Source organism: Chenopodium album, chromosome 4 (genome assembly GCF_948465745.1).
Source record: "Chenopodium album chromosome 4, dcCheAlbu1.1, whole genome shotgun sequence".
Lineage (NCBI taxonomy): Eukaryota > Viridiplantae > Streptophyta > Magnoliopsida > Caryophyllales > Amaranthaceae > Chenopodium > Chenopodium album.
The window spans coordinates 6808126-6835230 of record NC_137837.1 but is presented as its reverse complement, the minus strand read 5'-3'; the positions used below and the strand labels follow the sequence as shown (position 1 = coordinate 6835230).

General features: G+C 35.1%; 5 protein-coding genes and 1 pseudogene across 6 annotated transcripts; 3 read left to right on the top strand and 3 right to left on the bottom strand.

The window, feature by feature from the left end:
* The first annotated feature begins 1214 nt into the window (after positions 1-1214).
* Positions 1215-2834, top strand: LOC145626500 (putative F-box protein PP2-B12). The gene is made up of 3 exons (XM_081678936.1): positions 1215-1365; positions 1997-2115; positions 2200-2834. The coding sequence occupies exons 1-3, from the start codon at positions 1324-1326 to the stop codon at positions 2678-2680; spliced, it is 642 nt and encodes a 213-aa protein (XP_081535062.1). The 5' UTR covers positions 1215-1323; the 3' UTR covers positions 2681-2834.
* A 231-nt stretch (positions 2835-3065) lies between these two features.
* On the bottom strand, positions 3066-4311 carry LOC145627547 (uncharacterized). Its single transcript, XM_081679923.1, has 2 exons — positions 3733-4311; positions 3066-3611 (listed from the first exon to the last, which is right to left on the bottom strand). Exons 1-2 carry the CDS (start codon positions 4309-4311, stop codon positions 3066-3068), a joined length of 1125 nt encoding a protein of 374 aa, XP_081536049.1.
* A 1199-nt stretch (positions 4312-5510) lies between these two features.
* Positions 5511-8835, top strand: LOC145626499 (uncharacterized). The gene is made up of 2 exons (XM_081678935.1): positions 5511-5648; positions 6791-8835. Exon 2 carries the CDS (start codon positions 6902-6904, stop codon positions 8699-8701), a length of 1800 nt encoding a protein of 599 aa, XP_081535061.1. The 5' UTR covers positions 5511-5648; positions 6791-6901; the 3' UTR covers positions 8702-8835.
* Positions 8836-9465: 630 nt separating this feature from the next.
* On the bottom strand, positions 9466-17845 carry LOC145628765 (tryptophan--tRNA ligase, cytoplasmic-like). Its single transcript, XM_081681157.1, has 13 exons — positions 17695-17845; positions 16712-16996; positions 16504-16623; positions 15587-15772; positions 15391-15442; positions 15226-15291; positions 14769-14855; positions 13856-13948; positions 12661-12741; positions 11959-12030; positions 11047-11115; positions 10823-10933; positions 9466-10079 (listed from the first exon to the last, which is right to left on the bottom strand). Exons 2-13 carry the CDS (start codon positions 16936-16938, stop codon positions 10029-10031), a joined length of 1215 nt encoding a protein of 404 aa, XP_081537283.1. The 5' UTR covers positions 16939-16996; positions 17695-17845; the 3' UTR covers positions 9466-10028.
* A 1138-nt stretch (positions 17846-18983) lies between these two features.
* On the top strand, positions 18984-21086 carry LOC145626498 (uncharacterized; annotated as a pseudogene).
* A 3311-nt stretch (positions 21087-24397) lies between these two features.
* On the bottom strand, positions 24398-26856 carry LOC145626497 (uncharacterized). 2 transcript variants are annotated; one of them, XM_081678934.1, is made up of 9 exons: positions 26424-26856; positions 26288-26305; positions 26073-26120; positions 25818-25865; positions 25686-25733; positions 25538-25611; positions 24931-25428; positions 24679-24839; positions 24398-24596 (listed from the first exon to the last, which is right to left on the bottom strand). In XM_081678934.1, the coding sequence occupies exons 2-7, from the start codon at positions 26303-26305 to the stop codon at positions 25275-25277; spliced, it is 390 nt and encodes a 129-aa protein (XP_081535060.1). In that variant the 5' UTR covers positions 26424-26856; the 3' UTR covers positions 24398-24596; positions 24679-24839; positions 24931-25274. The 2 variants fall into 2 exon arrangements, with proteins under 2 accessions (XP_081535060.1, XP_081535058.1); XM_081678932.1 differs by having other exon boundaries at positions 26288-26856.
* Positions 26857-27105: the final 249 nt, after the last annotated feature.

Below are 27105 nucleotides of genomic sequence, written 5' to 3'. Positions count from 1 at the left end.
AAGTACGTGGCAACTGGCAAGCCATGCATATTAATATATTATATACTCTATTTATTTTTATTTTTTTTGAAGTATCCCATTTTGATTAGTTACGTTGTGGTCTTGTGGATATGTAATACTTTAATTATTACGGAGTATGGACTATTTTTTTTTTATGATTTATATAATAACTGGTTTATTTTGATTGAACATGTATGTCAATATAGTATTTTGATCAATAAAATCTTTAATTTATAATATATATATATATAATATACATTTAAAAAATACACATATATTTGAAATATATACATTAAGTTTGATGATTTTTACATGTATCTACATAATTATAATTTTTTTTTCCTTGTCCCCAAATCATTAACATAGGTTAAAGTAAATTATGTAAATGTTCGTTCCTCCAAAAAAATACGAGTAGTAAATTATGTAAATAATGCGAAGGTCAAACTTTTATGATATTTGGAAACTATATGTACATTGAGACTACTCAAATCAACAAGTGATTATATATGCAAAGAGTTAAATTGAGGCACTTAAAATAACATTGAGTTAAAATATTAAGTTATTTTTATTTTGTTGAATAATTTAAAAAATTGAGTTAAAATTTAACACCAATTAAAATTATAAGTTTATTTAGTACTCCCTCCGTCCCCAAAAGAACGACCGATTTGAGTTGATTTCGCAGGTAGAAACTTAATTTGCAAGTACAAATGTATAGGAAACACAAGTAATTAATAATTTGCAATTAATATCTACAGAGAGAAAGTCCTAGATGTAAGTTTTTATCTTTATCTCATGCCTAATAAACATGATGTAATAATGCACTAATCCATGTGATGCTTATTAGCCAATAAGATTAAGTATTATTTTACAACAGCCAATAAAATTAAAATACACAAAATTGCCAAGTTGACACTTTTGACAGAAAGGGGAATGAATAGATGTTGGGAAAAACAAATGAGTCATTCTTTTTGAGACTACAATTAAGTCAAATGAGACATTTTTCCAGGGACGGAGGGAGTAGAAAAAAGTATGGATAAAAAAATAACTTAATTAAAAATAATTTCCCTTCAACAAATTGCAAAGGTTACACCAAAAAAAAAAAAAAAAAAAAAAAAAACATACACACACATCACTCACAATCCAAACATTTCATATGTACGTTATTTGCCCTTGTGATGGGGTTATCTCAATAATTTTTTTTTCAAAAAAAGAAGCATTAGAAGACGAAAATACTTCCTATTACAAGTTTTTTTCTAGCTAATTGGGATCTTTCTCTCTTAAAAATAATTTTTTTAAAGAAAAAAAAAATACTCCGTATTTTTCATGCATCTCGCTGACAACCTCCTCATCGATGACGGTGCTCTGGTATTTTAATTTTGATTTGATTTTTTTTGTTGCAGTTTATGGGCTAATTTTCTTGTTTAATGATTGATTTTGCATGAGAATAGATATTGTTTTTATTTTAATTTTTTTTTTAGTCATTCAATTTTTTTGTTACTCGTATGATCATCAGTATCATTTGTTTTTTCATAGTATCTTGTCTCGAACACGTCTTTACTTATATGATCATATACTTGTAAAACATTTGATTTTGCACGGTCTCTTAATATATCAAGATGTGACACGGTAGTTTTGTTTGGAGATTATTTGGTTATGTGAGAGATTAGTAGGTAATTGGATGTAATTATATGAAAACTTTGGTTCATATATAATCAAGCTTTTGACTTGTACTTTTTCTAACGTATGATACTTCTAAAAGAATTGATACTTTGAGACTAAATGTTGTAACTTGTAAGTTGTAACGTATAAACAATAGTTGAGTTGGTATAGGAGGCTAGAGGATTTGACTAGTTGATTAGCTCTTCGACTTCTAGGCCTGACATAGGGGTCCTAGCTCCTAGCCCCTATACTAGGATTTTCCTTCTCTTAATTAAGTTGATGAAATTTTCATGTGTTTATGCATCTAATGTAGCTATCAAAATTCTTTTGTAAACAGAATTTTTCACTAGATAAATCAATGAGCAAAAAGAGTTGCATCATATCTGCCAAAAACCTGACCATTGTTTGGGGTGATACACCAAAATATTGGACATGGCATTCTGATCCTAACTCGAGGTACGATTATAGAATTCAGATTTTCTATCTTTGTTAGTTAAGGAGTTAAAATTTATTGATTTGTTTCCTGCAAAATGTATACAGGTTTTCTGAAGTAGCAGAGCTTGTTACTGTCTGCTGGCTTGAAATCAAAGGGAATATAAAAACATCAATGTTATCTCCAAACACAGATTATGCTGCTTACCTTGTGTACAAGATGCAGAGGAAAGCGTACGGGTTTTACTCCCCGGCTGAGGTAACACTTTCGACTGCTGAAGGCAGAGGCGAAACTGACAAATTCTATTGGGAGTCCAAGGAGAGGTACGATATTGTACCTAGGCGTTTTAACCAGTTCATGTCTCCTGTGTCATGGACTCAGTTGACGACGACTAAAAGAGAGATTGATTGTCAAGCAAAGCTTCCGAAGCATAGATCAGATGGATGGCTCGAGATCAAAATTGGGGAGTTTTCGACTGGGAGAGATGATGATGTAGAAGTGGAGATGCAAGTGTTGGATATCAAGGGTGGGAATTGGAAAGGTGGTTTGGTTGTTGAAGGAATTGAGATTAGACCCAATATTGCCTAGGAATTAAAGGGAGGGAAAATACATCAACTAGTTTTATTGTTTTAATTGCTTGATATATATCATACGAAGTATATGTTACCAAATGTGACAATTTGCATGATCAATTGGGAGATTTTATATTGTGATTATATGATGTTCGTTCAATATGAGTCATGTTCCATAAATATAACTCATTATAAGCTTTTCAGAAATGAAATTAGTAACATGATTAGCTTATTACTTGACTTGTATGTTAATTTAAACGAGAGAAATCTCAAATGAAAGTCGTCAAAGAGCTAGTTATGAAGCTTTCATGCCAAGGGCGGCATTGCAACGATTAAATAAAGAGGATACCAAAGGCCCAAAGCACGTTTGCTTCACTTTAAAAAACATGGAAGTTTCAAAGTTATATCAAACCTTTTACAATACAACTTATGACAAAGCAGCACATTTTACTACTACTAGTAGTGTAAGATGGCCTGGTTAAATATGCAGCAAGTTTCCTAAGCCACTCAGCCAGTGTTACTAGTTCAGTCAGCTTCCAAGGGCATATATGAATGTGTATGTGACTAAGAAAATTAAAGGAGAAAGTAAGACCCTGTTCTTTTGAGCTTCTGGGCATTAGCCTAGTCCTAGCATTGATTATATAAGCATTGAATGTTTCTGCCATATTGTTAGTTATGGCATCAGTTTTAATAGATGGATCTAGGTGTGCTCTACAGAAGACATTAGGATTGTACCTCTTAAATGCCAAAGCAGCCTCTGCATTCATTTCACTTAACTCATCCAGTGCTTCATTGTAATCTGCCAAGTTGTAGCACTTGGCTATCTTCCAAAACTGCATCTTCATCTCATCCCCTTTGTATATCCTGTGCCAATGGGCAAAGATATGCCTGGCACAGTATCTGTGTTCAGCTTTTGGAAGCACAGAAGCAACAACATTCAATATAGCCTACACCCAACTTAAAACAACACAAACAAACTATTGGATCAACACATGCATTAACAAGTGAATAAAGGCAGGACTGTAGATGCATTAACAAGTGAATAATGGAGAATGGACACATTTATACCTGGTGCTCATCTGAAATTATAGCAATCCCACTTCCATCTCCTAAATCAAGGCAGGACTGTAGATGGATAAAGAACCATACCCATGATAGGTTGTTCTCTCCCTCAACCACAGCCCAACAGATTGGGTACATCTGCTCATTTGGATCCCTAGACACTGCTGTCATAATCTGACCCCCAAGGAATGTCTTCAGAAATGCAACATCTACACAAATCACTCTTCTGCAAGCCATCTTCCAACCCTCTTTGACTCCATCAAAACAAGTGAAAAACCTCTTGAAGACTGGGGTTGATGTGTTAGGCTGTGGATCAACAACCAACTCAACTACAGTTTCTGGGCTAGCTTTCTGAATTGCCTTGAAGTACCTCTCAACTTTTATATAATGCTCTTTCATTGATCCATGTAACATCCTATGAGCATGATATTTGACCTTGTATGCAAAATTTATAGTCACAATTACCTTGTAGCCTCTTCTTATTGTTTCCACTATCTCCTTAGTTGGCCAATGTGGCCTTGCTTTGAACAACTCAAGAAGTTGCTTTGCCACCCAAGTGCTCTTCAGTTGTCTGTTCTTGTTCATGTTTCTAAGACATGTGTGGCTATCTACAACACTCTTCACCAACCAAGTTGCATCTCTGGAATGCATAGAACAGTATAGATAGAAAGGGCAGTTCCCTACACATTTAACTCCCAATTTAAATAAAAATTACTCTTATAAACCAATGCGGCCACGTCGTGTGGCACTGTGGCTAGCCACATAAAAGTATATTAATTAGTTATTTAACACCCGATACGCTAGTTAGCAAGATCTTTTTTTAAAGAATTTTGGACTAGACTAGACCAAATTAAAGACTGGAAATATTAATTTCACGACCCAAGATCTCACTGGTTAATTGACTCAAATCCGGTCCAGAGTCTTTCTGATCTCTACCCATCATTCTAATAATAAGAAATAAAGGTAGTAGTATTCTTCGAGTCTGAATCTATATTTAAACTCTCGTATTTCAAAGTCCAAATGTCTAATACAGTAATACAAGGACTTTGACCAGACCTTAACCCTCACAATTTTTTGGTTACGTATTTGCAGGCTAGACACTTAGCTTGGGAGTAGAGGGATGGGTAAGATGAAAATTCCTTCCCTCAAGTACCCTCTCGCTTGGTAGGATCTGAACCCTAATTTTTTATGATTTGAGGTAAAAATCTTATTAAGTGAGCCAGTACTTTGTTGGTACTATAGGAATTGCCTAGCTACTAAATTGTTAGAGCACTCACATTAGTGAGTAATTTTTTTTTTTGCTCATTCTCTATCTAGCCACTTTCTCTCTCTTCCCAACCAAGTTGCCCATGAGCATTTTTGGTGAGGAAATTTTATCCCACTAGTGATAAAAAAATAATTGAATTGCTAGCATATTTTATTTTGCTCATTGATGTAGTAACATTTCTACCATTTTTGCTCATCAATTTTGGATGAATGCAGGGGCCCACGAGATTACTATTCATCATGAAATTTGCTTATCCTATGAGCAAATTCTGAAATGCTCATGGGCATTTTTCATTTTCCTCATTGATGTAGTACAGTTTCTACTAAATTTGCTCACAATTTTTGCTCATGAGCAAAAAAATCCCCACTGATATGAGTGCTCTTATACCCCAACAAAAAAAATACACAAGTCACAAATGTATAATATTGAAAGGACGAAAATACCCCTACCCACAGCCCTAATTTAAGATATATCTGCCCTTTTCTGGTTAGTCGGGATCTTTCTCTCTCCTCCACTTCTCCTGCAATTTCTTCCCCCATTAATGAAACTCCGATTTCTCCCATTCATAACTTTGCTCCAAACTTCCAGTTCGATCAACGGCTCCAATTAATTCCCGAGTTGCAGGAGCTTAATCTCGACCCTCCGTTCTCACCTGGTACTATCACACTCTATTTTCTAGCTTTCTATTTTTTCCCCTTTTTCTCATTTTTAGGGTTTTAATTAATTCAACGAATATTATTTTGTATTTTAGCTTAATTATTTGCTGACAACATTGTTTATGAAATTTATTGATAATGGTTGATTATAATTATTTCTGGGTTGTAATCAGTGATTTTAAAGTGTTGTGAAAATTGTAAATTTTAATTTGATACTGAATTTATATATTTGGGAAGCTCAAAAGATTGGATTTTCCCACTATTTTCTTGCTGAAAATTTGAAAAATGGTAAATATTATTATGGTTGATTGTTGATGCATCATAGTTTAATGGGTTGCTAGATTAAGATAAAATAGGGTATGATTACTTGCAATCCCGTGATTATACGGATTATTCGGGGCCGAATCGATACGAAAAAGGGTGGATTCAACTTCAAACACTAATGTAGAACAAGAAACTGGTATAACAGGGGATATGTGGAACTATTTCAAATGGTAGAGGGGTAATTGAGCGCTTAATTTTCATTGTTTGGGAAATACATTGTAATTGAAACTAAACTTATGCTGAGACTATGGTACTGAATTAAGAGCAATTGATATGAACTTCGCGTTTTCACTGAATTTTGTTGAGGGAGGATATTAACAGAGCTTTTAGCTGTGAACATTGAAACACTTTGTTAATCTGAAGTGTTGAATGTTAATTAAGGTTCAACAGAAAGTCGTAATATGAACAACTGGGATTAAAATGTCATAACTTGAGCTTAGCCTATTGCTCTTTACCCACACATTAACACATTTGATTAGAAATCTTAGCATCCTACTCTTTTGCCTTAGCCTATTTATGGTAATTGAAATCTTAGCCTCCCGCTCTTTGCCCACACATTGACACACACGCATACGAACAAAAAAAATCATTCATCAATTGTCTTTCTTCATTCCTTTAACTTTACCTTTGAAAGCTGATGTAATTTACAATTTCAAAGAAGACAAACATGAAATAGTTGGATAGAATGGGGAATGAAGGAGCTGGTGTAGTTTTGTAATGTCAGTTAGCTCGACTTTGAAAGCTGATGTTTCTTGGATGAGTTCATTATTGTCTTGTTTGATTATTCTTATCCATTTCTGTCTTGTATTAATTACAGGTTAACTTCGACATATGAGAGTCTGTTGGTAATTGTTTGAGTTAGTGACTGCTTATCAATGACATGAAAAGAAGCATTCAGAAACACAAAAATTATTGTTCCCTGTGATTTATGGCTGATAATCAGTTGACTGTTCCAGATTCTCTCATACTCGATCAGTCTCTAATACTCGATCATTCTCTAGCTATTGGACAAGAATTCCCTGATGTTGAAACTTGCCGAAGAGCATTGAAGGATGTTGCGATAGCATTGCATTTTGATCTTCGAATAGTTAAGTCAGATCGCAGCCGTTTTATAGCAAAGTGCTCTAAGGAGGGCTGCCCTTGGCGTGTTCATGTTGCAAAATGTCAAAATGTTCCTACCTTTTCAATTAGAACACTGAACACAGAGCACACATGTGAAGGAGTTCGTAATCTTCATCATCATCAAGCATCAGTTGGTTGGGTTGCAAGATCAGTAGAATCTCGAGTGAAGGACAATCCACAATACAAGCCCAAGGAAATTTTGCAAGATATTCGTGACCAACATGGGGTTGCTGTATCTTACATGCAAGCGTGGCGTGGAAAGGAACGTAGTATGGCTGCCCTTCATGGAACATTTGAAGATGGATATCGTTTTCTTCCTGCATACTGTGAACAAATCAGGAAAACTAATCCTGGAAGCATTGCCACAGTTGTTGCAACAGGACCTGAAAATTGCTTCCAAAGACTCTTTGTCTCTTATCGGGCATCGATATATGGCTTTATAAATGCTTGTAGGCCACTCTTAGAACTGGACAAAGCACATCTTAAAGGAAAATACTTGGGGACAATACTATGTGCTGCAGCTATTGATGCAGATGATAAACTATTTCCTGTAGCATTTGCTATTGTTGATACAGATAGTGATGAAAATTGGATGTGGTTCATGTCAGAGTTGCGGAAGCTTCTGGGAGTCAATACTGAGAACATGCCTAGGCTTACAATATTATCTGAAAGACAAAGGGGCATGGTTGAAGCAGTGGAGACACATTTTCCAAGTGCTTACCATGGTTTTTGTCTGCGATTCATCAGTGAAAATTTCCGCGATACATTTAAGAATTCAAAGTTGGTGAATATCTTCTGGAATGCTGTGTATGCTCTAACAGCAGTTGAATTTGAAAGCAAGATATCTGAAATGATGGGGGTGAACCAAGATGTTGGAACATGGTTCCAACAGTATCCGCCTCAACTTTGGGCAGTTGCATATTTTGAGGGAGTTAGGTATGGACATTTCACATTAAGTATCACAGAGTTGTTGTATAACTGGGCTCTTCAATGTCATGAGCTTCCAATAGTTCAAATGATGGAACATATTCGTCAGCAGTTAGTTACATGGTTTGATGAAAGGCGTGCTGTGGGCATGAGATTAGATTCCATTTTAGTGCCATCTGCTGAGAAAAAGATCTCAGAAGCTATTGCAGATGCCCATTGTTATCAAGTGCTTCGTGCAAATGAGGTTGAGTTTGAAATTGTGTCAACTGAGCGTACAAACATTGTGGATATAAGAGCTCGGGTCTGTTCATGCCGACGTTGGCAACTTTATGGTATACCTTGTGCTCATGCCGCTGCTGCTCTCATCTCTTGTGGGCAAAATGCTCATATGTTTGCTGAGCATTGTTTTACAGTTGCAAGCTACAGGGAAGCTTATTCTCAGATTATAATGCCTATTCCTGATAAGAGTCAGTGGAACGAGCAAGGTGAGGGGATGGCAGAAGGCGGAGGCGCCAAACTTGACATTGTAATTAGGCCGCCTAAAACTCGACGACCGCCTGGTAGGCCAAAGAAGAAGGTGTTGCGTGTAGAGAATTTAAAACGGCCGAAAAGAGTAGTTCAGTGTGGCCGTTGCCATATGCTAGGTCATTCTCAAAAGAAATGCACATTGCAACTTTGATTTTATATTTCTTTGTACATCTTCCCAGATTGTTGTAGAATTGGTAGTACTGTTGTGTCCTTGAATGACTGTCAACAGTTGTAAAGATTTAATTTGTGGGGCTTTCAACTTGACTTAATGTCAGCTTTTTATCAGACTGTGTACAAGAATCAGAGCTTCAACTCAGGTTACTGGAAAGTGGAAACTAACCATATACGGAGTATAAAACTGTGAGATGGAGAGTACAAACATGAAATACGTGAACTCAGACAGCCTAGTATGGTTGTGCTCGTGCATAACATCCCTCTAGGAAGACTCGGCTGCCCTACGTACGATTGTACAAGCTCTGAATATGATACTGTGCGACTGCTTGTATATGAGAGCAAATTCACACATTAGAGTCAGTTGCCCTACTAATAATTGAATTTAACATTGCCGAGCTTTGCAACATTCCTAACAAAGTGGACAAAACTGTATTAATGTTCCTCACCATTATGAACTTGGATTACAAACCCTCTACTTAGACAGTGACATAATGTTTTATGGTAACTAACTGGACAATTGTATCATAATGTTTACTTATCTTTCAAACTGAATTTAAATACAATTCACATATTAGTGTTTTTGCCCTCGTTGCTCGTTTGGATTTAAAAAGAATAAGAAAAAAAGTGTTTCAACTATGAATTTGTTTATCTGTTACATGAAGTTCAGTGACTCAATGTTCATCAATTTCCATCTTCCTTTATCTCTCAAAATTTATACGAGTACTCAGTTCAAAATCTTGGTTTTGGTGAAAAAGAAAACGGTTAAATAAATAAATAAACCCTGATGAACCGAGGAAGTATAAAATGAGTTTAAAGTCATTAACATATATCCAGTGTTTGGCTTGCTCTTAGATAAAATACGTCCATGCCTGTCCTTGTTCAGAACATCAAATATAAAGAAACATTGGAGTTTCATGTCCAGTTTACTTGTCATAGATTGGCAAACTAAAGGCTATCTTCCTTATTGAGGCCATAAGGCGCAATGTGGTATCAAGCTTCCTCAGGATATCGTAAACTATGGAGAAAACTTGATAGCAACCTACTTCTCTACTGAAGATTGCAGAGAAAAACACTGGGTTATATGATTTCCCCACATAATCCATTGAATCAACTGTTTAGCGTCACCACGTGGCTGCCAACATGGATTGGATATCAGAGCTTCAAGATTGATGTATATGTACGAGTACGACTTCAATTACTCTAAAAATCCTTCGATTCTGAATGACTACATAAATAAATGTATTACACCAGTAACCATTGCAAAATTTCACACTTGTAACAAAAATTCCATTGGTTTCCCTCCATTAGTCAAACATGTGAGGAAGAGGCCTCGCGGCCATGAAAGCATCCACCATCTGGAAGTCAAAAGAGCAATGTTAGAAAAGGATAATTTGACGATTACACGAGCTTGTTGTAAAACAAGTAAATATTAAATCCAAGCAGACATAAGCTGACAATTTTAAAGGGGACATTATTAGAAGTAACCAGAAACTCGAGTACAGGGTTAGTGAGAGATAAAGAATGACCACAGAATTTTATGATTACCAATTGGTTCAACAATTTTCCTAAGTCATACCACATAGTAACCCTATTATCACCCCAGTTCTTCTGTTTATACGAAATATGTTTGAGGGTAGTGTTACACAGGTACCAAGTACAAGGGAACAAGGACAACCATGAACTCCACCAGTATCATCTACAGGTGAAAGTCATCATGTACACAATTACTACAGGTGTTTAATTCTAAATCAAGGAGAGGACTCCACATCCATACAGGCATACAATGACTAAAGTTGCTTTTCTACACTAAAAGATCGTGTGGAGATGTATTTGGTTATTATTGACTTTTATAGAAAGAACGGTCAAGTTAAAACTATAATATACATTTTAACTGCTAGTGGAACTCAGATTACTTTCTGTATATCGAAAAGCACGGCAAATAATAAGTCATCACCTGCAATACACTGTTTCTGCAGTGCTGTTTTCAGAACATTCAACAACATTACAGAAATTTCACCCAAAAAAAAAAAAAATCATTACAGGAAAACCTCCCTAACAATTCAGATTAGAAGGTAGCAATTCCACAAAAAAAGCTCACCTCATCAGTTACAGCAGCCCGAGCTCGTTGATGTCTTTCAACCATCTCTGATAAAACATCAATGAGCCGCTTCTTTACTTCACCTGTCAGCATCCTTCCAGCACCATATTCCTGAGGAATAAAGCTTAGCATTTTCTCGGGAGGAAGAAGAAATATGATGATAAAATGTGCAAGTCCCAATTGTAAAAAGGATCTAGATTGGACCAATGTGATGATTATCTTACTGTTTTAACGTGCTCAAGCTCAGCATCATCCTCCAAGAAAAATCCCAGATACTTGACTGGTATGTCTACCTGGTTACAATGAGAGCAATATTATATATTAGAGCTAGAACAAAGTATCAAGTTCACCATCACATACAACATATTCTAGTTTTAAAATTACACTTCACCCTGCCATTACAGCGAACAAATATACAGACAAGGAAAGAGGACACCAACAGAGAGCAAAAAATTTGTACAAACATTGAAGAGCAAATCCTTTGAATAACAAAATAGAATGAGCACATACTCCTTTAAATAAAAACATAAAAAGGCGGTACAGCAAAAGAAAAATGTAAGGGACTGATATTACTAGATATAATAACAGTACAGCGAAGAAGAAAACTCAGAAATTTGATTAAACAAATTAATGGTTTCTTATAGACGATAGTAGTAGGTTTAGCCTACAAAGCTCCAATAGTGACTTGAGGTCACAACTCTCTAAGGAATCACTCCAAAATTCTGCCTCTCTATTTCCTTCCCTTACCTCTCTATTTATACCAAGGACTATTAAACCTAATAAACTAATAAAACTAGAATACCTATACTACCCCTCCAAGTTAGTCTATTACAAAAAAAGGAATATTATATGCCATTCTTCTAGGTACATGGATGCAGCAATGGCCTACAATAGTAAGACATGTTGTACTGTTGGATAAAGAATAGCTACCAAAAACAGGATTGCCGATTAAAAAGATGAAAGTAACATTATTGTACTCCATGACACTCCTTTCATCATCAAATACATCATGGTTTCCCAAAATAGCTAGTGAGAACCTTTTCAGCTTCTAGCACAGGTCACTAATCCAATACAGTAAGCAACTAAACGGCAACCAAAAAAAAAAAAAAAAAAAAAAAAAAAAAACAGTTAAGTACCTCTAAATTAGCTCCATACTTTCGGTGATTTTCAATAGAATCTTGCCCGCCAGAAAAAGCATATCGATTCACCTGCAGCAGCAAAAGAGAGTCTAATGATCTAAAAATAAAGCAGATGAAATAGTGCTAAAGCTTAGTACTTAGCAAGATAGGATAGCCATGCATAAGCTCCTTTAGAGATTACAGATATACTTATCCAGGAAGAACTTAAACACTCCTACCCCTTCCCTACAAAATAGTTTTGGATACCTCATCCTTGAATAATAGACCACATTTCTAAAATAAGCCATGCAAAAATATTGTCTACATGATAAAAAAAAGTAATTAATTTTAAATAAAATGAAGTATTGCTGTGGCATTTTAACTCAATTTCATAAAAAAAATGACCCCAGATCAAATGTACCCTATTAGGAAAAAGGAGACTAGCAGAGTACTAGTTTATTCTGAATTATTAGACATAAGGATCAATGTATTTAGTCCTGATAACTCTTTTCTAAATCAAATTCCCTAGACCTATGAAACATGTCATAACCCTGTGATCCAACCGCTCAAGGTGATAAATAGTCACATATATTCCTCCTAAACAATGGGGAATGCCTTCTTCCCTTAGATATTTATAAAGTAACAGCTTAGTTTGACATTTTATTCAGTCAGTGCCCTAGAAAGAAGTACAAGGTAGTGGCTGAGGAGTTAATTACAAACCTTATTTTTGATGTCTTTTGCAGTATCAGTCACATATATGGCAGAATTAGGATCACTTCCAGACATTTTTCCAGCCTCGCCCTGAAATATTCAAAGCAATTAAAGAGTTTCTCATTTTAAGCATGAAGTCGTATTCATAACAAATAATCCTGTAGAGAAGTAACATCTTTTTTTTTTTTTGGATGGGAAGAGAAGTAACATGAAATTGGTATGGGATAATCCAACTAATAAACATGTATAAGCTTTGGCTAATGAGAAGGAAAAAAAACACATTCCACAGCCAAGTATACAAATTACAGATACAGTAGAAATATGACTTTACCCAGTTTGCATTTAACAAAAGCATAAATTTTCAACACATATAAATTCCCAAAACTTCAGACAGGTGCTCCACCAAGGAGCCCCAACCTACCATCCAAACGACCTAGAAACAGTAATACAGTGGAGTTGTATGATTCATGCTAGATAGGTGAACAATTATACAACTAAACTAAAACAAACTATCGAACTATTGAAAAAGCATAGTAATACATGGCATCATATACTCCCTCATCATTGTTAAGTTTTCACCTGATACCTTAAAGTCCATGTTCTTATTTTACATAATATCATGTTTGGCAAAAGAAAAACCTCTTTTATTCTTCCTTACCCCATCAGGTTGGTCCACTAAATCTATTAAATTACATCCATGTTTCTAAACAACGTTCTCTTTTCTATCCAAAAAGTCAAAAGGGACCAATTTTCCACCAGCTCCTACTATAGTTAATGCAAAAAAGCTTAACGGAACGCAGGGAGTATCATGGTGCTACTGCAAATATAAGAATACATTCTAATAGACCTTATTTATTATGTGTGTATATATGAACACATTCTAATAGACCTTATAATCAGAGACCAACTAGAACAGAAATTAGCAAGGCAAGTTGTTTCTATGCATAATAATAAGGATATATTTAGCCAAAGTAATACCAGATTTTTTTTTTCCTAGGAACAAGAAATTTAATTAAGTAATAATTTATCCGGCATTCTCAATAATTCTCACGAAAGAGAAACTAATTCATATTTCATCAGAATGACTACAAACATTAGTATGATACAATGAATTAAATCTCTTAAAATCCTACATTCCCCAAACATCAAGACCATAAACTCCTCAAAAAGCACAAGACTTGTTCATATCATGTGTCAAAATTACCTGAAGTGCAGGAAAGAAGGAAGACTCGATCAATGCAGGTTTTTGAAATCCTATCCGAGGAGCAACATCTCTTGCCATTCTGAAGTAAGGATCCTGGAAAAATGGAAAGCAGGGCAAATTTGTCTCAGTAGAGAACTAGAGAAGTACAGGAATAATAAGAATAGACACTTTCAAGGCCCAACCTAAGAAGACGATCTGCAACATAAACAATCAGACCTGGTAACAGAGCGTTATAGGTTAGTCGCTAGTAAGGAAAAACGAACGTGAGGATCAGGGAGAGGATCTCCTTTATCAGGTGTTAATTTCAGATGACAGAGGTACTGGAACGAAAGCCTTAATAAAAGTAAAGCAATCTTGAGAGGCCTTTCTCTTGCCTGGAGTTTAGAAAAGCAAAGTCCGATCTAAGAGACATACCAGGGACCTCGCACCTCTGCCCCAAGGTCTTAACAGTGCAGTGCCCCTGACCCCTGTTCGAACACCAAGCAAATCAAGACCTGGGCTTGACATCCTTCAGGACTCAGGAAAATAGCCCAGACATTCACTCTCACTCTCTCCACGCACACACACACCTCTTCAATAAGAAAAGGCAAAAGGGTGGAAAATTCAGAAGAGGATAACACTGATGAAATTGCCAAAATGTCCTAACCCTAAGTTCAAACCCATCATCTTTCAAAAAAAAAAAAAGTTCAAACCCATCGTGACCCGATCATAAATTCAGCTTAAATCATACATCATGCTGGAATTTCGGTCAATGCTCAACAAGACAAAAATTACAAGATTTGAGGCCCAATGCAAATCAAAATGTAAGCAACCAATCAAAACAAGCAAACTAGTAAAAGCAGAATGAACGATTATTCAAAATTATAAAAAGAAAAAAGAAAAATTATGATAAGACCAGGTAAAAAGAATCAACCTGGTCAATTGCACAAGGAATCAAACACCGAACGTTATCTTGGCCAGCAAATAGGTGAGGGAATGAACTGGAAAAGGCAGGAGCTGCCTGCACCCACAAAAAGTATTAGAAGCAAAAATCAATCAATAAAAAAATTCAAATAATTTGCTATATAAGAAACGAATGCAGGAGACAGTTTGAAATAGCTCATTTCACTCCAAAATTCTAGTTAGAGCTCATCCTAATTACACAATATTGGATACCATTGACAATGGCACAGCATAGAGGGGACAATTGGCAGGGTATCAGCTCGACCATTTTAAGCAACAATTATAAAGGAAATCAAGGCTCCAGTAAGAAAGCAGATCAACAAAAGAGTATAACCATGATAACACAACTCTGAATGGCAAGAGCCCATGAGACAGTATGGAAAAATCAAGAAACAATTGCCAAGACTTAAATTGACAGCAGAGAGTACCTCAGTTGTAGGAAAAAATACTTTGCCAATGTGATCTTCATTAGTAAAACCAAATATACCAAAAACCTGCCATAACCATCCAAAATCAGCTCATGAAATCCATGTCAAAGATCTGTGATAAATTAAACATCTGCATAATAAGTCCAATCATAAAGCAAAATCTACCTTGTTTAGTGTGACACACTTGGCAATTTTGATCATATTCTGATAGAACTTTCTGTACAAGAAGATGGATTTAGTGTGAATTGCATTGGCAAAAACATATCACTACCTAATTTATAAGCCTCCCAAAGAGACTAAATTGATCCAAGATGCAATAAGAATATTTGTTACTTCCAAGTAAGATCAATGAAATACTCACCCACCAACAAAGTTAAAGTCGGAAAAAATGAATGTTCTGGACACGTCAAACCCACAGGCAATAATATCCTTGGCATTTTCACGTGCAAGTCTAATACTCTCCTCCACAGACAAGTTTTTCCACATGCATTTCTCATCATCTGTTAATTGGATCACTAAGGGCACCTTAAAAGCATCCTGTAGATACCTATACCCTTTAAGTATTAGTAATTTTAATGTGCCAAAAAGAGAACAATAATGTGACATATACTACGACACACGCTAACAGTGGCATTGCTCTAAAAAGAAGGTTTGAAAAAATCAACAAAAAGGCTTGGTTCTAGTTAACACTGATCTACAAGAAATCAAGAAATATCGAATATATTGTAAGCATAATGGTTGCTTATGCATGTAGATTAACATTTTCAGCAAACTTTTAATTGTGTACAGCAAAATCAAGGCCTAAATTAAACATTGAGAGAAAAGATTATTTATCATTCCTTACTCCTTTCCCATTCCAACTGGACTACTAATCAATCCGCAATAATGAATTAGGTTAACCTAAAACAGAAGTAGAAATAAATTACATAAATTTCTAAACCTCAAGGCAAAAATGTAGTACTAATTTTACACAAACACTAGAATAAGCCCAATTCAGTTACCTTAAATTAATGAAAGACTATCTCCTAGCATAACAGAAACTTAAAAATAACTCATTTACCTAAAATTCCTTTAAAGACACCGTGCAGAAGCACAAATAAATTCCACACCTCAACACAGCAATATAGAACTAATTTCACACAAATATTACAATCAGCTCATAATTCATCACCAAAGCTGAATTTTACCTACACAACAACAATTTCAGGAAAAATTATGCTATCAAACACAGAAATAATAACGTTTACTAAATCTAGAAAAGGAGATAGAAAATAGTACTTTGTGAACATGAAAGGTACCAAATGCCCCAAATGCAGTGCTTCAGAGGAAGGTCCTCGACCAGTATACAAGTAAAACTTCTCACCTCTTTCGTATGCATCGAGTATCTCACTCAAATCACTGCAACATCAAGAAATCAATCAAACACCAAAAATCAGAAAATTAATCAGCAAAATTGAAGAAATATAAAGAGGAGAGAAAGAAAGACCGGTGAGCAAAGAAGACGCCACGGCGGAGGAAGACGTGGGCAGGACGACCAGTGAGGCGTTCAACACGTTCGATAAGAGTAGAATCAAGACGTTGGCATCCAAACTGGTCGATTAGTTTATCATAGTCAATTTTGCCGCCTTCTTTGGCGGATACTTCCCATGGAGTCACTACTTGTCCATTTTCTTCTTCTCCTTTTACCTCCATCTTCTCACCGTCATTTGCCATTGACAATGCTTAAGCTTTCCAGTGGCAGATTCAAGAATCTTGCTTACGAATACAAAATCTTCAAACAAATACAATGAAATCAAATAGCCTAATCCAAAATACATATCAAAACTACTTATTCCAGTCTGCACTTATGCAAATACAATAACTTCAAATAAATTACACTTGAACCCAATAAGTCTTCATGTTTTAAAATCAATATACATATACTTTGTTCTCGAAAATTTGTAAATTTCCCTAATTTTTAAGTTTCATATTAATAACTACATACTTATTTTGGTTAACTAATTCTAATATTCAAAGATTTTACCTTTTACATACCCATTTTGGTTAATTAATTCTAATATTTAAAGATTTTAAATTTACATTATGAACTACTCGTAGTTTAATTTTGTAAATCCAAATTTATACATTTCCATCCCTGAGCCATGTTACAAGTAGAAAAGATCCATTTTCATAGTAATTTCCTAACATTAAAGGGTTATAAACAAAATCCCGCAACACATTAGCAACCAATTCGACGCAATTATCAAATTAGGCTTACAAAAATCGAATAAGATTCATCTTTGTTAAGAATATCAACGATTTCTAGCAACAAAAAAGCTCGTTACAAACCTTCATATATTTAGTAATTATAATCATTAGTTCAATAGTCCACCAAAGAAGAACCCTAATTGACTATACTGAAAACTATATTAACAATAGTGTGAAAATGATATTCAATGATTAAAAGAAAATTGAAAAATAAAATCATACCTGAGAAGCTGCTTCAATGGAGGAGAGAAAGCTCAGAAGTCGCTATAAAGGAGAAATCAGAGTACCCTTCAATGGAGGAGATAAAGGTACAGCGTATAGTGAAGAGCTCCAAAGGGAAAGAAGTATGAATGAATATACGAAGTATAAGTGCAAGATTAAAATTGTCAAATCTAATGTATTGTACTCCGTAGTGTACGCTACAGTACTCCATATTATAATAGTACTCATATTACTCCGTAGTCCGTACTCGTATTAAGTTGGTGGGAAACTCACCTTCACAAATTTACATGGGACCCTTACCTCTACGGTTCCACCCTCTACTCTCAAGTGTTGACCTTCGATGCAGTTGTATACTCGTGTGATATGTAGAGTATATTACTTTTGTTTTTTAGTTGAACATTTTGAATTTAACATTTTACTCGTACAAAGTTACCTTTAAACCTATTTTGTGAATTATACATAATAAAAACAAGTGAGTTCTTATTAGATTCATTACGATATACAGAGTATATTTCCAAAATATCAACATTTTCTATTACGTAATTTTTGTTTATTGTTATTTAAAGATATTAATGATTATTGTGTATTGACAAACGTGCCTAAAGAAACAACCCGTCTTGTGTGTGGACAATTATAAAATAAGAAAGTAACCCGTATAAAACTGACCGAGTAACCCGTATAATAATGACCAAGTAACCCCTATATTACTGATTGAGTAACCCCTATAATACTAACCGAGTAACCCTATAACACTGACGAAGTAACACCTTTAACAGCTATCAAGTAATCCCTAAATCCCTACTACACATCGAAGTAACCCTTGCTACACGGTATGACTAGCAACATACAAGAATTTGTGCTAAAGAAATGGAAACGAAAGAAAAATACAGTATAATGTCAATATAAAAATAGTACTTGTAAGATTTTTTTTTTCAAAGATTTTATTATATAGAAAATCATAAATTTTACCCATTAAAAGAAAATTACTATGCGCTAATGTTTGTTTTTTTTAGACCATCAATAAAAAGGCGAATCAAAATACAAAATGGGCAAACATAATAGAGCCAGTGGTGGTAATTCATTCATATTTCATGTCAAACAACCCTTGAAAGTAGTCTGTATTGACTAAGTAAATATTTGCATGATTGTCCATTTATGAAAGGAATAAGTTTATACGGAGTATTTACGGAAGTATTTTTTGTTCATCCATTTCAATTTTCGCAGTAGCCAACAGTACAACACCAGCAGGTGCTCAGTGTTCTTGTCTGAGGACTGAGGGTGAGACGATGATGAGGAGCAAAGCTCTACTTTTGCTTGCTTCTACATCTTCCTCTTCTTCTGGTAATTACCTTCGTCTTCCTCCTTTTTCCCCTTTTTCTTCCTGCCTTTCTTCTTTCTATTTTTCTCGATTTTACTTTCATCGTTCCAAACAATCCAATTTTTTTGATTTTGATGACCCCAAATTGTTTCTCAATTATGTTAGACAACAATCCAAATTAGGGTTTACTGCTGTTGAATTTCCCCTTTCCCTCTTTCACCGTATGAAATCGATGCTTCCTCTTCCTGCTATTATTGATTTCAATATGCTTTTTTCAGCCATGTGTAAGATTAAACCCAACCCCCCTTTCTCCACTGTCATTTCCCTTTATAGGCAGCTCCTTTTGTCTTCTCTCCGTCCAGATATTTACTCCCTTACCATCCTTGCTAATTGCTACTGTCGTTTGAACTTTGTTGATTTCGGCTTCTCTGTTCTCGCCAACATTATTAAACTTGGTTTTCAACCTAACATTGTCACCTTCACTACTCTCATCAACGGCTTCGTTCATACTCATCAGTTGGACAAAGCTGTTCATTTCTTGGATAAAGTTGTCAAGCTTGGCTACCAACCCACATTAGTCACCTACGGTTCTATCTTCAAAGGTCTCTGCAGGTCCGGTGATAATGCCGGTGCTCTCAAACTCCTCAGAAATATGGAGTCTTATGGCCATTTTATGCCCGGTGTTGTCATATACAACACCATCATTCATAGTCTCTGTAAACACCAGTTATTACCTCAGGCTCTCCGTCTTTTCAAGGAGATGAAAGTCAAGGGAATTTCCCCTGATGTTGTCACCTATGCTACCTTAATTCGAGGTATGTGCACTTTGGGACAACAGAAAGAGGCTCAACAAATGCTGACTGAGATGTTGGGGAACAACATAACTCCTGACATTGAGACCTACAACATGTTGATTGATATGTATTGTAAAGAAGGCAAGATTGGTGAAGCACGGGACATTTTTTATTTCATGACTAAGATAGGATTGGTTCCAGATATCATCACTTACAACGCTCTGTTAGACGGATATTGTTTACGTGGTGAGATGGATGAGGCAGAAAAGTTTATGGATTTAATAGTTGAAAATGGTTGCGAACCTGATGTAGTTACTTACAGCAGCTTAATCAATGGCTATTGCAAGTCTAAAAAGATTGAAAGAGCTCTTGGTCTCCTCCAGGAGTTGAATTTTAAAGGATTAACGCCTAATGTTATCACGTACAGCACTCTTATGATGCTTTGTGCAAGGACAATCAGCTCAAGCTTGCACACCAGTTTTTCAAGGAAATGGAAGCTCATGGACTAAAGCCAGATGTAATAACTTGGAACTCATTACTTGATGGCATGTGTAAGAACGGACAATTTGACGAGGCAATAGCAACAATGAAGCAAATGGAGAATACTGGGGTGGTCCCTGATATTATTACATACAGTATCCTAATGGATGGTTTGTGTGATGCTAAGCGCCTTAGAGAAGCGACGGACATCTTCTCCTTTCTCATAGCTAAAGGGCTACTTAATGTGCGTGCGTATAACATAATGATTAAAGGGTTTTGTAAAGAAGGGTTGCTAGCAAAAGCCGATGAATTATTGAAGAATATGGAGGACAATGGATTCTTTCCAGATGAATGCACTTTCAATACAATTATTAAAGGATTTATATATGGAAAGGATGTTAGGAGAGCATTAGAGCTAGTCAGGTTGATGAGAGTCAAAGAATTTGCTGCTGATAATCACACTGTATCATTATTTGTGGGCTTACTCTCTGATCCAAATATTGGTGAAGTAGACAAGGATTTGCTGAAACAGTTTTTGAGAACTGAGCGAGCGATAATTAGGAGCAAAGGTGGAAGAAGCAATGACTAAATTATATATGATTAGATGTGATAGAGTGTGTAAACAGCCAAAACAGGTATCGTGAGTGACTTGTGAATCAGTAAGTCGTATATTTAATGTTCAACTTTTGATTGATGAATGTAGGATAAAAACATAAAATCTGTGATTTGGAACATATGTTTACTTCTTTTTGGGCTTGCTTTTACTTGAATGGTGCTCATGGAACCTGATGTGGATTAACCTATAATTTTGTATCCATTTGCGTGTGTTTGATTGCTATCTGTCAGTAAGTTGCATTTGTTTTCTTATTGCCTTTGACCTTAGAGGAGCCAAAGTTCAAGTTTAGCTATGTCTAACTACCTAAGCCATGATACAACCATGGCAGGAACTAGGGTAATATACAACCATTGCATTTAAGGTCAATAACACCAGTCGTGTCAACTTTGCTTAGTGTACAATTTTACTTCTTTAAGTAATTAGGGTAATATACAATAAAATGATTGCACACAAGGATCTTAGTTTTGATCCATTCACTTGAGATGTGTTAATTGAATTACTTTAGGCATGTTTCAGCTTTTTTTCTGAATTACTATCCATTGAAATCACTGTGTCATTGAAGATTTTGCTTCTTCCACTTGCTGCTTAACTGAATTCATGTTTTGATCAAAAAACATACAGTGGTTATAAAGGGACTTTTCAACTGACCAAACTTTTCGAGTTTAAGCTTTTATTGAGTTTCAACTTTTTTTGTGATCGACTTTTTTGCATCTATTTATTAATACTAAATAGACACCAAGAATAACATGTGTCAATTCTTGGTATAGTTTTTCCCCACCAACAACTAATTCTAATACAAAAGTTCATTCAATAACATCAGTGAATAACTATAGCTTGGTGTTCCCATTGTTTGAAAAAGGCATAAATCTTGCATCCTCCCAACTTTCAAGAGAGCAGGGAAATTGTTACTAGTACAATACTGGAAATACAAATTCTACTACCTAGAGAAAGAAAAGCTATCAAACAACTTGCCCAAAGATCTCCATACTTTCACATACTTTTTCTAGCAAGTCTCAATAAAGCTTTTGCCTTTTGTGGGCTCTGCAAGCTTGCCTTTTTATTACAATCCTGAACACAGAAAACCGTAGTGCAGCTCCAACTGAACGCCACTTTGGCTTGTTCAAGCCACGTATAGTGGGTCGTGTGATATTAGTACAAGCCCTTAGGTCATTTCTATATCTTGAACACATTCATTGTTGTCAGCAGTTATGATTAGATGTTCAGGTGATTTTGGAAACATGTGTATAGCTTCTTCTGGTTTAATCGCCATCCTCAGCTGCATCTCTGACTCACCTATACAACATGATACTACTGAAAGTTAGATCACTTTCAAACTTTCAGCATGCAAGTATATATCTAAGTACAACAGGAATCTAGTTATTCCTTTAATTGCATACCCCCCCCCCCCCCCTCCCTTTCAATTCTCTGTTTTTGCCTGAGGATATGCAAGGACACAACTTTCATCTAGAAATAAAGATAGCAGCCCTGTAGTGGTGCAGCCCTAAAAGATTTTGTGACAAGTAGGTGCTCGGCCTGCAGCATCAAGTTGGCTCATTTTACAGGAAATCTAATCTTTATGCTTGCTAGAAATCTTAGATATGCATATCATACAAATAAAACGGACTTGTGCTGTTGTGCATCTTTGTGGAGACCACTACTATTACCTAGATTTGTCACAGGAAAACCAAAACCTGGCATTTTGGTATCAGTTGGCAATGATGAGTGATAGTTTAGCCCAGATATTTGATAAGTCATATTTATATAGAGTTTATAGGCACGTCTATGCTAGTTTTATAATTGCTTTTTGAGTCTTTTGTCGCTTTTTAGGTCGCAATTGAATAAGTTTTCCATTTTATGCTCTATTATGCTTCGTTTGTGTTTTCTTAATGTTTCAAGTAGTTTCCATAACTATTTAGACGCTTTCGGAGTGGTTTTGGAAGAAACGGACAATAAAAGAATGAACAGTTGATGAATTGATGTCGCTCAATGAAGGATATGCATTTGTGGAAGCTTAGTATGAGATTAATATGCATGAGAAATGAATATAGCATCCACAAGGGTCGTTATGCACTTTACGGAAATGAATTTGAGTTAGAAACGAAGAAAAACGAAGGTTTGCAAAGTATCAAAAATGACCTTTGCTCACTGTTTTGATCATAACTCGAGTTCTACTGATCGGATTTAAGTGATTCAAGTTGCGTTGGAAACTAGACTTGAAGAGCTTTCCAATGATAGGTCACACGCCCCTAGAAGATTCCTAGAACAGAAGTTATGAGCATTTGAATCTAAGCGTTGCAATCAGCCAACCGCAGGCTGGCTGCGCCTCTGTCCCGCGCCCCCTCGAGGCTGCTGCCGCCACTGCCAGGGCGCGGGAACCACCCTGCGGCCGCGGGTTCTGGCGAGCAGCCACAGCAGCCATGTATAGCTCGTGTTCTCGACTTCTCTTGCGGTTTTATGCCACGTTATCTTCTATCATCCAATAGTAATTCAACTTATGTACTTATTATTTTCTTATTACTTTTCTTTAATTATTTTTAGATTAGTTTTAGGATAATATAAATACTCAAGGGATATTATTTTTCCCTTATGCCTTTTTATGCCTTTTGTTATTTTACGTTCGTTTTAGTTTTTCTCTTGAACCCTAGTTTCTCATGGCATCTCCATGGATTCTTCCATGGATGATTCTTGGGTTTACTATTTTAATTCATTGAGATATTTTATTTATATCTCTTATTTTTAATTATGTGTTATTCCTTAGATCTAGTTTTTATTATTTCTTTCATGTTTGAGTAGTTTTATTTCTAGGGTTTGGGAATCCATGTTTATATAATGAATTTTGATTGATATTATTGATATTTTGATTATTGATTTCTCTAATTGATAGTGTTTTTATTGATAATCTTGCAACCTGATCAATTGTTTGATTAATTTTTGTTAATAAGAGTTTGAATTGAAAGATCTTACTTTTAGAGGCTTATCTACAATTAACAATTCTGATTATGTTAGCGACCGAACTACATATGTTGAATTGAGAGCGTTAAAACCCGACTATAGGCTTAGCAATTGCTCTAGATAATTGATTGATTGAATTGTTATTGATATTTGATAGATTTAGAACTATAAACATGGTGAACCATAGCCCTAGGTCTTTTTATTAATTATTTTTTTCCCTCTTTTAATTTAGACTATATTTTCATCCCGATTTCGCGACATAGTTTAGTTTCTCCATACTTTGAAAGCTAGATTGAATAGTCATCTCTCTGTAGATTCAACCCTACTTACCCTACTACATTGTTAGTTGGTTTTGTTAGGAATTTATTTTTGACAGGTGTACGACAACCTATCAATATTTTGAACTGTTCATTCAGGTTTTCGTATGCAAGAGGCAATGCAACTTTACCCTACAACACAAAGGCAAATAGGAAACCTGTTAATTGAGTTGGCATGCATGTTAAATTGATCTGTTCAAAAAGACTAATAATATTGTACGCAATATGAAAGTAATGAAATAACATCCCTGCATCAATGGACTTTGAGAGACATCTTTACATTAACACTCATTCTTGATCAACTAGCATAGCAGTTAGTATACCCCATTTGCACCAGTATCATAGCCAGGTTGATTAATATTTGAATTTGCTGATGTTGCTTGCTCAACAATGGCTTGAAATTTTTTGTCTGAAACTTTAAGAATCTGCATTGCCATCTACATAAGATTAGAATCAGGATAGAAAATTATTTCTGTATAGACCAGTGCAGAAAAAGACAGCCCTCACTTTCTTAAGTGATTCTACATTTGCATGGTATAGTTGCAGTAGATCGTTCACTGAATTGATCTTTGCAGCTTCCAACCTTGTGTGAATCACTCCATTTCTTCTAATGTTATGCAAACACCATACCTCATCATTTAGTCCTGGAGTCTCCTTCTTCTGATTAGCTGAAGGAACAAATTACTCAACAAACTATGTTTGCGGAATAGAATCAGGAAAGCAGAAGCTGTTTATATTTGTGAGGTGAAAAACACTTACCCTCTCCACGTCGTTCTTTAACCTTGAATGCTTCACTTGTTGCTTCCCTTATAATCATTCCACTGGAAACACTTTTCAAAACTTCATCCCCCAGTTTGAATTTCCCACTTCTCACCCAGCTTGAATTATCAGTGAACATGATGTCATCTATGTCTGCTACTCCTTTTCTCAGAGACAGATCACATTTTCCAACCAAAAGAGGCGGTTTCCTTTCCCTCGGTTGGAGTACATGTTCATGGATTCCCTTTCCGGTCAAGTCACCCTCATCCTCTAGTGAAAAATCTCCTTGAAGAACAACAATCCTGATTTTTATGGATGATTCAGCACCAACTTCTACAACGTTCTCAAGAGTCATCTCTCAATGCTAGTTTAAATAAAATTCCTTGCTCCTTCAACGTTTTCCCGGTGAATATTCTTCTGTATGATTGACTTTGGCTCTCAAAATGCAATCTCAAACTCCTCCTAGATGCATGTGATTCCTCCACATGAAGCAATGTTCTGTAAGTTACAAACAAATTAGAAAGCATAAGAATTTCAAAGTGAGGGTTAGATTGTTCTCCTTGCTTCAATTTATTTAGTATTTGTATGTATGCAATGTGATTCACACCTTGGAGGTGAAGGTAGATTACAGGTCTGCAACATAGGCAAAAAGATACCGATCATTTTCCTCATTTCTTCAACCTGTTATCACCGGATCTCCATCAATATCCCGGTACTGAAAATACTGAGAAGCAACATAAGTAACCAAAGATTACCATTGATGGCATCAAAGCTTGCATTCCTTTTTGCAATACTTCTTCAACCTAAAAAAAATAAATTTAAAAACTTAAAACTCTCGAAAATTATTTGTTACTTCTGTGATAGATTAACTTGAATTGTTCTAGTACCAGAGCCGGTATTGAAGCTTGAATTCCCTTTTGTACTGCTTCTTCTACCTGAATACAAAACAGATTATATATATACCTTTCCAAGTTCTAACAGAGTATAGTGAAATTCTGAATTACTTATTTAAACATATCTTTGCATATTTTAACACAATCTACCAAATTATCTATCCACCCTGCTAAACCCCTTAATACGCGTGTCCAAATCTAACAAGAAGAAGTTCAAGATAATACAACAAGGGAGGGAGAATATATTACCAGTGTTGGGGTAATAGTTTGAACAGCTCTCTTCACTGCTTCTTCAACCTTAAATTTTTATTAACAATAAAATTTTCAGAATACTATCATTAACAAAAATATAATCAGGTATTAGGATAAATCATTAGTTACTAACAAAAATAGTTAGTTACTACTCGTAGTTAGATTATTAGGATAAATCAGATAAATCTAGTAAGTAGTAACTAACTACTAACCTCTCCTCCAAAGAGCATCTGCATTAGGATAAATCGTCGTTAAATGAATATAAATTCCAAACAACTACTAAGGATTAATCATGAAATTTAAAATTAAAAAATTTCTAAAATAAGATTTGAAAGAGAAATTACTAACAGTGTAGTTTGAAATTGATTATTATCTTGATCAAGAATCCATGAAAGATCTCCTGTCATATCCATGTTGTCTTCCAACATGCCAAGTTTTCCTGTCATATCCATTTTTTGTATGATAATTTTTGGTAATACTATAGCTAAACACAAAGATAATACTCAAAAATAAATAAATGAATAATACTCGTACAATAAGAAGCTGAAAATGAACTGAAATTCGATTAAAAAAAACAATATAAAAATGTATTATATAATTTTTAGTAGATTTTAATCATTTTATAGTAGTATATTGGGAAGATTCATGGAAACGATACTGTCTATTTTTCTAATAAAATTGTAAATTTCTGTTGACTTGTACAAAATTTTGAAGTTAAAGTCTTCTGTTTGTCTCTACTCTCTACTGCGTATTTATTGTTTGTGGAAAATGATTTATTTTATTTTATTTTTTTAACGTACGAACACGGAGTATTTTTAAGGTGCGGGGTCATATTAGACCTTTTGCTTTTTAGCCGCGTAGCAGCGTCCAACCAATTCTCGACCATGGACTCATTGAGGTGAGGACTGAGGAGGAGAATTTACTGACTACGCTTAAGTATTATTTTTACTTAAACTAAAATTATTTTTATTGATTTTCTATTATAATTAATTTTCAAATATTATTTCAAAAAAAAAAAAAATAATCTTCA

Bases quoted from the DNA above. Each gene is read 5' to 3' on its own strand.
- LOC145626500 (XM_081678936.1), top strand. From the start codon at position 1,324: ATGCATCTCGCTGACAACCTCCTCATCGATGACGGTGCTCTG. The intron at 1,366-1,996 runs GTATTTTAATTT...TTTTGTAAACAG, and splicing joins TCATCGATGACGGTGCTCTG to AATTTTTCACTAGATAAATC. The intron at 2,116-2,199 runs GTACGATTATAG...AAATGTATACAG, and splicing joins CATTCTGATCCTAACTCGAG to GTTTTCTGAAGTAGCAGAGC.
- LOC145627547 (XM_081679923.1), bottom strand. From the start codon at position 4,311: ATGAACAAGAACAGACAACTGAAGAGCACTTGGGTGGCAAAGCAACTT. The intron at 3,612-3,732 runs GTATAAATGTGT...AGTTGGGTGTAG, and splicing joins TAATTTCAGATGAGCACCAG to GCTATATTGAATGTTGTTGC.
- LOC145626499 (XM_081678935.1), top strand. From the start codon at position 6,902: ATGGCTGATAATCAGTTGACTGTTCCAGATTCTCTCATACTCGATCAG.
- LOC145628765 (XM_081681157.1), bottom strand. From the start codon at position 16,938: ATGGCAAATGACGGTGAGAAGATGGAGGTAAAAGGAGAAGAAGAAAAT. The intron at 13,949-14,768 runs GTTGATTCTTTT...CCATTTTTCCAG, and splicing joins TTCCTTGTGCAATTGACCAG to GATCCTTACTTCAGAATGGC. The intron at 12,031-12,660 runs GTTTGTAATTAA...TTGCTGCTGCAG, and splicing joins CAAAAGACATCAAAAATAAG to GTGAATCGATATGCTTTTTC.
- LOC145626497 (XM_081678932.1), bottom strand. From the start codon at position 26,311: ATGCAGATGCTCTTTGGAGGAGAG. The intron at 25,734-25,817 runs GTACTAGAACAA...TATTTTTTTTAG, and splicing joins AAGCTTCAATACCGGCTCTG to GTTGAAGAAGTATTGCAAAA. The intron at 25,429-25,537 runs GTGTGAATCACA...TGTAACTTACAG, and splicing joins AATCTACCTTCACCTCCAAG to AACATTGCTTCATGTGGAGG.